This window comes from Elaeis guineensis, chromosome 10 (assembly GCF_000442705.2).
Source record: "Elaeis guineensis isolate ETL-2024a chromosome 10, EG11, whole genome shotgun sequence".
NCBI lineage: Eukaryota > Viridiplantae > Streptophyta > Magnoliopsida > Arecales > Arecaceae > Elaeis > Elaeis guineensis.
Genome location: NC_026002.2, coordinates 74,772,862 through 74,785,642, shown reverse-complemented (window position 1 = coordinate 74,785,642; position 12,781 = coordinate 74,772,862). Strand labels below are relative to the sequence as shown.

Here is a 12,781-nt window from a genome sequence, read left to right as displayed (position 1 = left end):
GTAAAAATTGGTTTCAAAAAAACTAACCATAGTTAACTATGTATCATTTACACTTTTCATACTGAATTTTAAAATTTTGAACACCATATGATATGACGATATTTTATTGAACAATCTAAAATTCACATGATAAAACAGTTCTAACCGATAATTTCTCAGCAAACAGAGAGTTTTACCAACATAGAACATCCTTTTTGCATAAATATTAGAGAAGATGATAATGCCTGGGATGGGGCAAGAGGACCAGTTGGGTACTTGTCCGATAAATGATACATTAATTGGGCACAGCCAATTAAGTTAGGACCCACAAAATGAGATGCTGTTCTCTTCTTTCCACAAGACGAGTGGCTTTCTTCACTTGTCTGCCCATGCCCCCACAAACGTTTGTCCATGGGATATCTGCAATTCCTGGACCAGATCACACAGATCTGACAAGGGTGATGCAAACATTAAAAGGACTGCTCCAAGATAGAGCCCATCACCATGCTCAATTATTTAGGAAGTCACATGAGAAACCAAATCCAATAAGTCTTCTGCGCACATTGAATCATGAAATGAATCATCCACTCTTTTAGATTGTTCAAACAAGACAGCTAAAGCTTACACGGTTTGACACTTTGAATGAAGATATCTGATGGGAATTTTGTCGCCACTATGAGTCCCCCCCCCCAAGAAGGGCACTCTTTCTTACATATTGTAATTAGTCTCCCTTCAGGAGATGTATATATTTCTGCCCAAAGAAATAAACTGCAAGAAGACTGCTTATTTGACTTTCTTTCTTGCTCATAGAATGCCAAAATTTACACAAGCAATGGAGTCCTCTATAGTCTGATAAGGTTGTCCCTTGGCATTGATACCACTTCATGGGTGTCAAAGTGTCTAAGGCTTGTCCATATCACAACTGTCAGCTATCCTTCCTGACCCTCGGCTACCCATCTTTCCAAGCGAACCCACAGCTGAAGACAAGCCTTTGAGGCTACTGCTCCCTTCGCTGCTGGAGTTCTGAGACTTCCTCGACTTCCTAGGCTTTGAGGAATTGTCCTTGTCCTCCTCAATCGTCTTGGTTCTGGCAACCACCAATTGGGCTATGATGCTGCGGCAGAAAGGACATACAGGAGCAGGCAAGCACAAGGTTGCAGGGTTGGGCTTGCTGTGGCAGCAAAGAGCTAATGTACAATGGGCACACATCTGATGCCCGCAGTCTTGGACCTCAATGGTGCATATTTGATTGAAGCAGATGCAGCAAAGTTCCATGCCACTGGCCTGCAAGACACATCATCCCAATCAATCAACTAAGATGCACACCTTGCATAATCCCTTTTGATTGTTGTTCTTGTCACGACCATGAGAACTCGAAACAAACTTCCTGAGAACATTTCTTCTAGCATGGCACATGGTGTGTTACCACTAAACAAGATTTTCTTCCAGAGAACACCGAACAGTTCTCATCACACATTGGACAAAACCTAAAAACTTTTACGGAAGCAATGTTGCCATTCAACAAGATTAAATAATTTTATTAATCCTACCCTGAATCAGCCATCTGTACATCAGTATTGTGCTGCTAAGGATTAAATGGATTACTGATATACTAGGATAGAAAACTGAGTCATGCATCGAACAAATGTTACAGAATGGTTACTGTTGAGTAAAACATACATGAAGTTCATCGAGTATTCTCAAAATTTTGGCTAAAAACATATCAATGAATGCATTTCTTGTTCAACTTGAAAGGTAATCCAATCTATAGGAATCTAACAACAGAATCTAAGCACATGATACTACTATTTCTGACATTATGATTGAAGGAATCACTATTTCCCCATATACTGAATATAGAAGTTTGATAGACAACTGTGTTGCTGACTATGCTGCCCAACATGAGGAGATATTTTAAGATAATTCTACACAATTTCAGATGTTAAAAATGCCGCCCACACCCTGCCAAATTTCTATCCGCTCACATGCATTGCTATAGCACCATTATAATGTTATACTTGTTCTGGTTATTATTTTATTCAAAACCGAAACTTAAAGCAAGAAGAACGGACTACCTCAGAGGCATTATCATCATCAATGTCTTGTTCTGAACGGACAGGGGATGGCAATGAATATGCGGTCCCTTTCAATATGTTCTTCTCCCTTTCCCTGTTCGCATCCATGAGAGCTGCCTCTAACAGTGCCTTTGCATCTGGATTGAGTTCACTAATAAACTTTAATGGAGAAGGCCAAACCAGAGGCTCTGATGATGATGGGTTCAGTAGAGCCACACAAGCCCCATGCTTTCTCTTCAATGCAACAGTATATGGTATCCTCCTGCAGATACCATCATTTATATTATGTTTGTACTAAAGAGATTCTTAATTTTATTTTGGAATGAACACTTTTATTGGCAATGAGTTGATTAGTCGATAGAAATTTCACAAAAGATCTTGGGTAGCACCACCAAAAAAAGTTAGTACATATAAACTGACATGAAGAACATATAAGAATATTGCAAATGAATGTGCTCAATTTTCCTATTATAATTTATCATAATCATATATGAGCGATATAAGGACTTCCTTGGAAATACATCCTTTACAGAAAAAAGACCTAAATTGGCATCCTTTTTGTTCAAACAAAGCATAAGGCAAGGAAAAAAATCCTAACATGGACTAGAGGAGTTCTGCCAAATCAATGATCAAACAGGAAACTTGGCCAGATGGAAACCTGAGAAACAAGAGTGCAAGCTGATTAACCAAAACTCTTTTATGGAAATGTGAAACTGTAAAGGGGAGGCAATTCACAATGTCAATGTTTGAATTCAGGATGGCTCGATTTGTGTTTCAATGTCTAAAACCACCATACCAATTGTGTACACCCAAAAATTAATTAATCATCCCCAACCATAATAAAGTGGTTCATTGTATTACCATGATCAAGATTTAATTAATTATTTATGTCTGGACACTTGTACATATCATGGTTGGCCTTTGCCTCTCAAGACAAGAGGCCACTTTTGGATGGTTGATTGTTGGAATTAAGTACCTACAAAAAGTAATCTAGATAATATGGGGTTATTCTTGCATGCAACCACCAAGGGAGAAGTTACCAAGACCAGAAACCACCAAGAAAAGGTAGTTCTTGCTAAAAATAACTATCAATTTGCATCATAATAAGGAAAAGAAGGCTTTTCTCATGAGGACACGCACTCCATCCACAAAACATGTGACTACCCCGCTAAAGACAAGACTTTATGCCTCTCCTGTGTACCATGATGAGTATCAAGAGGATCCTACATCCCTGATCTTGACCTATAGTTTTTCAACATAGATATTCATTCCACTTTGGAGGGCATCAACCGAGCATCAAGCGCATTTCGGCTCACAGACCATTATAGGATTATTATCAGGTTCTCTGGCATGACAACCTTTCAGTCCCAGCAAATATTTGTCTTATATCCGATTAGTTTCATTTATGTAATCAACCTTTAATTGGTTGGTTTCTCTACCTATAAGTTGTTATTCCCTTATTTGCTTCATTTCTTTGCCATATTATCTTTCTACTAGAAATTTTGAATCCTGTACTGAGGCCATTCAAACCTAGCCTCCTGATCGGCCTAATTCTATTGATTGACCTGACTGGCATGTTACCAACTCAATCAACCATTAGTTTTAGGTTTCAGTAAACATCATGCAAAGAAAATGATTCCATTTTGACGGCTAGATGTTATGATGTCACCAATCAATGCTTACCCAGATGAATCTCTTTGTTTCCTATCAGCTCCCCATGCAAGCAATTCCCTAACACAATCCAGATATCCCCCACGCGCTGCCAAGTGAAGAGGTGTGCTCCCTGGATAGCTGCAATCAGGACTCTGTTAATCTAATGTCGAAAGACACCTAAAATTATAGTCAGAAAAATGGGTTCTGATATCACCTGTATCCACCAGTTGATGCACTGACTAGTGCTCCATTGTCCAATAAAATGTGGAGACAGTCAGGCCGCCCTTGCCTCGCAGCAAGGTGTAATGGTGTTGCCCCATTGCCATCTCTAACATTCACAAAACGGGCAAATCCCCTGTGTAGTTCAACAACAATATCAAATGAAAAGAAAAACGTTTTAAAAACAAATCTTCATGTCCCCATAATTGGATGGATTCGAAACCACCAAATGGTGATCGAATTGATTTTGCTGAACCCACCATGAATCAGCGACTGTGGCGGACCGAGCAGCCACCAGAATCGCTTGCAAGCAATCTGAGTGGCCATAATACGCGGCATAATGCAAGCAAGTTCTTCCATGCAATGAATCAAACATCAAAATCTAAACCAACGTTTCCAAATTAGTAGGAGAACCCAGTAAAAAGATCTAGAAAAATATGGGAAAAAAGGTGAAAAAAGGCATGAACTTCACATACATTTGCGCCAGCTTGGAGAAGCTTTTGCAAACATGCGATCTTCCCATGCATCGCAGCCAGCATCAGAGGAGTCTTACACCCAAAAGAGATCCCATAAAGTTCAGACTTTTAATGCTAACAATGCCAGCAGAACCAATAAGACAAACAAATAAAAATGCGCAAAAAGACATCTTTTTGCAATCTCCTTACTTGTTTGTGCCGGTTCAGGAGATCAGGATGAACGGATCGATCAAGAATCGCAGAAAGGACCTGAAAACGAATAAAGTCATAAAGAAATATCACAACTTCATCATTGAAAAGCCATAAACTCGACCGGAAACCTACCCAAAAAAGAGCAAAAAAAAAAAAGAAAAAGAGGATTGCATTGAGGAAGGAGGCAAGGAGCGGACCTCGAGCCGCCCATTGGCAGCGGCGATGTGGAGGAGGAAGAGGCGACCGTAGAGGGTGGTCTGATGAAGGATCTCAGGATCCCTCCTCAGCGCGGACTCCACCATTTTCAAGTCCCCGGTCTCCATGGCCTTGAAGAACTGGTGGTCTAAGTTCGAGCGGCCGCAGCTCAGGGCGTGGCCCATCTCCACCACCGGCTCCACTCCTCCGCCGCCGGAATGGCACACCGTAGCCTTATCGTTCGCTGTCCGCGGAAGAGCTGAGAGGAGGGCGAGCGGGCGAGCGGGCGAGCTTGAATGGGAAGAGGTGGGGGTTTTAGATTTAGGGGGTTTTATTTCGATGTAGTTGGAGATCTGGTCACCGCCTCAGGTGAAGTTACCTCACTCTTCTTTCTGAATGAATCTGCCTCGAGGTGAAGTTACCTTACCCCCTCTGACTCGCTGTTTCACACCGTATCTGGAACACCTCGTGCCCACGTACTACCATTCGAAATTGGAGGGAAACCGAAAGCAAATGGATGCCTGCCCCTGACGTATTTGATTGGCCATCTAAATCGAAATGGAAATAAATTAGAATAAAAATTAAAATTATTATATATTTATTTTATTAATAAAATCATAATCAAAATTAAAATAAAATTTAAATTCTTAAAAAAATATATGATTGATGTATTTTTATTTATCATTAAAATAAAAATAAAAATAAAGCTTTTCCCAATCAAATGATTAAAATAGAAATCACTCAAATTTTATTTTTATTTTTAAATTTATTTTTTTAATTAAATATATATTTAATTTAAAAATATTTTGATTCATGATCCAATTAGAAATCAAAATGAATTGGATGAAACCTAAATAGTTATATCCCAAAAATATTTGATTTGTGATTTAAATTGAAATTGAAATGAAATTTAAATAATAATAAAAATTTAAATAAAATTTTTAAAAATTAAGATATTCATATTTCTTTCTATAATCAAAATAAAAAATTAAAATTTTTTTCAATCAAATAATAAAAATAGAAGTCACTCGCGTCCATATTCATTCTACAGTTCATTTTTCTCCCGTAAAATAAATTTTAAAATCTTAAATCTTATTAAGTTAATCACATCTCAAAAGCCCACAATAGCTCTATACTTATTTTTTATTCCCAGATGCTCTATAGATTGTATCATATTTATATATGTTAGTTGCCGGACGATGCATTGATGTGGATGTTCGGACAAAGTTCTTGCTTTTTGCTTTTAGCATGCGTTGATTTATAAATTACTGTAATCAACTACACTTCAAATCCATCGCAGCCTATCTTCCAGAGTACCATGTTTAACCCTAAACTTTGGCAGTTGCTCGGCAATTTCATCCTGGAAACAAATCCATAAGATGATGTTTTGCTATAAAATGGGGAATGCATACAGGCAATATAAGCATACTGAAAAGTATAAGTAGCTTTGGAAATAATACAATAATTATTAGATTGCATGTCCTATGCTTGTGTTTTCATTTGTATTGGAAAATTTTATTTAGAATATATAAAATCTACATAGTTCACCATCATCATTCTCACTTAAAATTTAATATCTAATGATGAATACTTGAGAGAGATCTCGCAGGGAACAGAAGCATACGAGTAACATCGTACTCCCTCATTACTCTACATTTAATTGACAGTACTATCTGATGGAATAAAAGAAATATGAAAGCTGCACATTAACTCTCTTTAATTGAAATTTATGTCGTACTATATGCATAACCTATCAAAAAAAAAAAGTGAATGTAATAATTATAACCTATCGAAAAAAAAGATGAATGAAAAGGTATGGGCAATACATAAGCAAGATTGCAGGTGTGAAATAATAGGAAAAAAAAATACATAACGTAATATTTTCTTATAAAATTTTTTTTAATTAAGAATATGGTATCCTTAATTTTTCAGTAAAAAGTTAAATACATTCACATTACCCTGCAAACAGATGTGATAAAAGATGTAAGATTTAAAAGTAAAAAAGATAGTCCGGAAAAAATCTTTTGGTAGAAATTGTAATTAAAAAACATCTAAGACATATGTGAGCTGCCATCAAGTTTTTAATTTTAACAAGAAATAATATCAATTCCAAATTTAACAGCATTTCTTTTAAAAAAAAAATAGACTATTATACATACGACGTTATGGAATTTTATTAGAAAAGTAAAGAACTATGTTAATCCCGTTGTTATTCAAAAAGAACTTTATTTCTACCAAAAAAAAAAAAAGAAACTTTATGTTAATTCGGTAGCGAGTTCATATAGATATCAATCTCTACAGCAAAACTAATTAGGAAAACCTTTAACAAAAAAAAAAATTAGAAAAACAATATTGATTCATATTTATGAGCACATCTAACCCAACCAGCCTGATAAATATGCTAGAAGTAAATCTGCAAGCCCAAGTTCTGAGTGAGCCCCACCGGAAGCAAGAGCTGGGGAAAGTTGTTCTCACCGAGAGTGACCATAACGCACGGTCCCTGTCTCCCACCTCTATACAGTTGGTGGATCCGGACGGCGCCGTTGGCAGAGTCGGGCAACCACCGGTAGTTTCCGGGAATGGTCGGAAACCGAAAGTCCACTTACTGGAATCCGAGTTTCCTCGTTGGCTGGTCTTCTTTTCTAATAAAAAATAATATGAGTTTTGGACGTCTGACCATTAGATCTGATGGAATCCATCTTTCAAGATGTTGGATGGGGTCATAGCTGGATGTTTTACCCTAGGCCACAGCCGCCCCTTACGGGGGTCAACATTTGGTGCTTGGTCTTTGCGTGTGTGCTTAAGAATAATGTTATTAAGATAACATTAATTATAATTATTAAATAAAATGAGTTCTTGCCAACTTCCCTTTGATCATTGGCTTCATGGATCTAGGATAATACATATGGTGCATCCATCCCAGGACTTTCCAAAGCTATAGTATCGGTGCTTCCTTTTGAAGGTAAATTGTTGTAACAACAGTGAACCTCGCTCAAAAGAAATAGATAGCTAGAATATATTTTTAAATTTTATAAAAATACTTAAGATCTATCGAGTGCATGATCTACATAGAATTAAGTATATACATAAATGGATCATCCTCATATGCTCTCCTCGAATCTATTCAAATCCTACATTATTAAATCCATTCAAATCAGATCTTAAGTACCATAAAGCTAATTCTAGATTATTGAATCAATTCAAATTCGATCACAAATGCCATCAATCTAATCATAAGCATTATACTCAGCTTGTGATCAATCCAAATAGATTTGTGTTATAATTTACTAATCCATATAAACAATGGATTGGATTTGCTTTAATACTATTTATAATAATCCAAAATCTCATCTCAAAAAACTAACTAGAAGATATTATTTGGATCCCTTGATCTTGTATAAATATTTATGATCTATTTAGTCTATAGCTAATATGTGATTAGATATATACATGCACAAGCCTTAATAATTGTATTATGTTATCTAGCGTAGAAGAATATAGCTTAAGATTAAGCTATGAACACAGGTGAGTACTCATAATCTCAACTAACCAACAATTTGAATCTAATTAAATTATTTAAATCTTGATAGTGAGCCATATTTGTCATGTTAATTGCATCAAAAGGGTGTTTGCAAGTTTAATGGGACAATCTTCACATGATAAGAATCGTGATCACTTAAAAAGTCGAGTTTCTAATAAAGTCATCAAGAGTTGTTGGCTAATCAATTGATGCAATTGACTAACCATACATTCCAATGGGCTTGTAGACCTTGCTCGGCTATGCCACTTGAATTTTGTCCATGGTTAATGCGAGCAATCATCTACACATGGCAAATTGGGAAATCATTCTCAAAAAATAAGCTGCTTGAACTACGTTCCCCTCCAGCACAATTATGAGTTTAAGCATTTAAAATTACCACAAATATTTGGAAAGGACAGTGCCCAGCTATGATTATACCACCAGCCCTTGTTGTGCGTGGACATTAACTCTGGTGACTTTTAAAATAAAAAAATACTTCTTGTTAATTAACTCGATATTAAGAAATCTAAAAGTTACTTACTGTATAAAAACCTTATTTTAGTTCATAATTTCACATCACTTTTTAGATTTCCGGCAGCAGAGCAATACGTTTTTTTGCTGTGAAGACTTTTTTTTTCTTTTCCGAGACTTTGGTCACAGTGTTCGAGCATCGAAGACAAGAATGTCGGTGTTGCCGGTGCAGTGTCCTGCAAGGCACGAGCCTTGGGTAACGGGTCTCATGGATTGGTGCGCTTTGCGTCCCTTTCAAGCGAGCGTACGAGGTGTTGGTGACACACAGAAATATTTATCCTTCGTGGATCAAAGATTCACACAAAAGAAGAAGAAGAAGAAGTAGCGCCAATCACCACAGTATTTACTTCTCATTTTTACTTTTATAAATAAAATTATAGAAATTGATATTAAACTTTGATAATATTATTTAAAAATAATATTATTATTTTTAAAATTTAAAAATAAGAAATTTTTATTCCATTATTTTAAAAACAAAAAATTTTTGTCTTCCACTTCTATAATTTTTGTATCACCACCTCAATTATCTCCACTAGTACCATTGCCATTATAATTGTCGTTACTATCATCTTAGCTATCATCACCGTTATTATTGTTGCCATCATTTTCATCACTTCTATGATCTTTTTTACCATCGTCGATATTTCTACCTCTATCATCATTGTTGTTTTCATCATCTCCACCATTATCATTATCGTAACTATGATCACCACCACTATGATCTATTACCATCTCTAGCATATGGCAACCGGTCTTAATTTGATTGATTGTCTTTGAATATCTAAAAAATAATACTAAATTTCTTGATTGACTGAAAGTATTAGCATAGCCTTTGCTACTCCACAATTATTATCATGACGATCATATTATCAATGTTCTACCATTACTATAGTCGCCACCGCCACTATCACTATTGCTTTGATCATTTTGTACGCCATTATTATCGTCCCAACCATCATCACTATATGCATATTTTAAAAATAATTAACTATACTAGATTTATTTATATTTTTAAAAAATAAAAATAAAAAAGAAATAAATTTTTTATTTTTATTTTCAAAAATAAAGAGAATAAAAATGATCAGCAATGAGTTCTCGGTAAACCATCAGTTCGATCGATACCATTGAAACCTCGTTAGATTGATTTGTCCTTCAATGAATATAGTCATCTGTTATTTATTTTTATTTTTATTTCTAAGTTTCTTGCCGGTGAGAAAGCTTAAAATTCTCAACCACGGCCCGGGGTGGGTCCTGTTGTGTTTCATGGCCTTGGTACCACATTTCAAAGAGCGCAAAGGCAAGAGCCCAAGACAGGGACATACGTTACCACGGAACGAGGCCAGGATAAGGACCGCTCCAACGTTTCTCTCTTTTGGTCTCATGAAATAGGTCCCAAATGTCATAATATTCCTGGCTCCAACTACAATCATTGCATCCTTTACTAGTTATATTGACAATGACCGTTCATCCCCAAGGGATGCTTAACATCCCTTTCAGATAAATATGGCTTTGATGGAGGAGCTTGATCTACGTAGAATTATGCATTATAAGGATAATTACAACTTATTCAGAAATGCCTCTCTTCATTGTCCTATAAACTAGTAATTCTTGTGAAATTTGCCACAATCCTCACAAGTTATGCCGAGATTCAGAATTTTTGCCAATCGTCGGAACACAAATATCAAGAATGAATGAGTTAATGTTGCGTCCCAATGTTGTTTAAACTGGAGTTGTAAAGCATTTTTTTTTTTTTTTTTTTTTTTTTTTTTTGTGAACAAGAACAATATTTTACGGCATGCTTAATTCATATATTTAACATGAATCTCAATTCTAAAGCGTTCGTGAATGTGAAGACGTATTGATCCAGGGGTTGGGCGATGATATACAAGGCAAAAGCTAAAACTGCAAAATAATTCTTATATAATTTCCTAACCTCTAAATTCTTGAAATTATACGGTGAGAAGCACTCTGCAACCAACACACAACTTGTTATCTTACATTAAAAAAGCAAAAAAAAGAAAAATGCTGCAGATGTTATGTTGCCTGAGATTAATTAAGAGATTCATGCCGTTTGGACCCAAAAAAAAAAAAAAAAAATCTCATAGCTTATTTTAAGATTCATATGCATCTGAACATTTTCAGTACTTGATAATGTGGTGGTTGTTGGTGAGTCAAATGTATGAGAAGGCTGATCAACAAAGCAATCGATATCGCAGCCAACATTCAAAGTACAATAATTTATAATTCATTGGCTGATTTCATTCAAATCAAAATCATGACCAGCGGTCATCAAATTTTTCTACAAATAAAAAATAGTATGTAATCTAAGTAGATCTGCAGCCAGTCTTGCGGTTTTAGGTGATGAGATAAAGAAGCATCAAGCAATGAGAACTCAGAAGAAGGAAAGGATACATATCATCAAACATCACTTGATAATTAACTGGTCAATTTGTTAGATCATAAAAAAAAAAAAAAAAAAAAAAAAATCTGGATCGCCTGTTTGAATGATTGTGTCTGTTATTATCATGATAAAGGCTTGGGGCTCTTTTGGCCATAATACCTGCATGGCTTGTGAGGTCACGCAATGATGTGATGCATCATATGCGAGGGTGTGCCCATGTATGATTCTAAGGGGACAAAAGCCACGAAGCCCGCATGGCTCGGGCCACCGGCCAAACATGCCATCATGTACTTAAAGAAATGTGGTCTTTTAATTGATGAGAGGACTAAATTTTGTACATGTTTACTAGCGAGGAGTGTTTTGGATTATTGGACTCGACTTTGAAACTTATATAGAACCAAGTGATATTTGTTTGGAAAGGAATTTTAATTGCATAGACTTGTAACCTGATGGTCATCATTGAAGCCACTTAAAAAAGTTAATCATTCAGTTAGCTAATGCATATTTGATAAGGGGGAGGATGGCGCAGCCCACTGGACATGAGAAAACCACCAACACTTTATCCTCATCCCTTCTTTACGAGTTTTTGGGGGCTACATGCTATAGAAGTTAGGGTCTTTATAGCAGCTGCTAATGATCCTTGGTTTGGTTGGAGAAGTAAAATTAAAATTTTTTTACATATATATTTTTTTAAATATTTTAATTTATATAAATATTTTTTAAAAATTAACATTTATATATATATCCTCATAAAATATTTTTTAACATATATACCCACATCATCTAATGCCGTTAAAAATTAATGGTTTAAAATTAAAATAACTAAAATATCTTAATGGGTAGATATACAAAAAAAAAAATTTATAAGGGTATATAAACAAATAGTAATTTTTTATAAAGATATTCACACAAATTTGAATGTTTGGAAAGATATATATGAAAAAAATTCAAATTAAAATTTTTTGCATATAATATTGTCACGCCCCCAGCCCAAGATCGCGAGCAGGAGGTCGCGGCAAACGCCGCATACTTATGAAGAACTTTCTCCATAAACATGCAAGGCATCTCATCACGATATCAATGCATCACAGCGGAATAAATTCAAATAATTATTATTCAACCTTAATTCAAGTAATTAAAATAAATATCTTACATCCGATAAAATTTTACTAAAAATAAAACAATAGATCTAAGCTCAATGAAGTTGACAATGCTAAATCTCGCCTCTAAAAGCTCTGTCCCAATATTTCTTCCCACGCTCGAAATTAATTATCTGAATCTGAAAAATAGAAAGAAAGGTAATGAGCTAGACAGCCCAGTAAGTAACAAATATCTCAACTAGATATTTCAGATATTATATAATTTTCAAAAATAATGTTGCAAATAAACATAAAAATATATTTCATGCTGATTTAATGCAAATCCAATATTTTCAAATATTCACATATAATATAATAATAATAAATCCGATTCGATTCAAAACACTCGTAACTCAACAGCCTCGACTATGACCAACATTTAACCCACATTGGCGGGATCC

The 12,781-nt window shown here is 35.4% G+C and overlaps 1 protein-coding gene across 1 annotated transcript; it reads right to left on the bottom strand.

The window, feature by feature from the left end:
- Positions 1-510: 510 nt before the first annotated feature.
- LOC105052213 (E3 ubiquitin-protein ligase XB3) lies at positions 511-5,081 on the bottom strand. The gene is made up of 8 exons (XM_010932950.2): positions 4,792-5,081; positions 4,592-4,651; positions 4,403-4,474; positions 4,187-4,308; positions 3,922-4,062; positions 3,738-3,845; positions 2,055-2,316; positions 511-1,263 (listed from the first exon to the last, which is right to left on the bottom strand). The coding sequence occupies exons 1-8, from the start codon at positions 4,972-4,974 to the stop codon at positions 880-882; spliced, it is 1,332 nt and encodes a 443-aa protein (XP_010931252.1). The 5' UTR covers positions 4,975-5,081; the 3' UTR covers positions 511-879.
- Positions 5,082-12,781: the final 7,700 nt, after the last annotated feature.

Excerpts from the sequence above, each read along its gene's own strand:
- LOC105052213 (XM_010932950.2), bottom strand. The coding sequence starts at position 4,974 with ATGGGCCACGCCCTGAGCTGCGGCCGCTCGAACTTAGACCACCAGTTC. Across the intron at positions 4,063-4,186 it reads GCCACAGTCGCTGATTCATG|GGGATTTGCCCGTTTTGTGA; the intron begins GTGGGTTCAGCA and ends TGAACTACACAG. Across the intron at positions 2,317-3,737 it reads AAACAAAGAGATTCATCTGG|GAGGATACCATATACTGTTG; the intron begins GTAAGCATTGAT and ends TGGTATCTGCAG.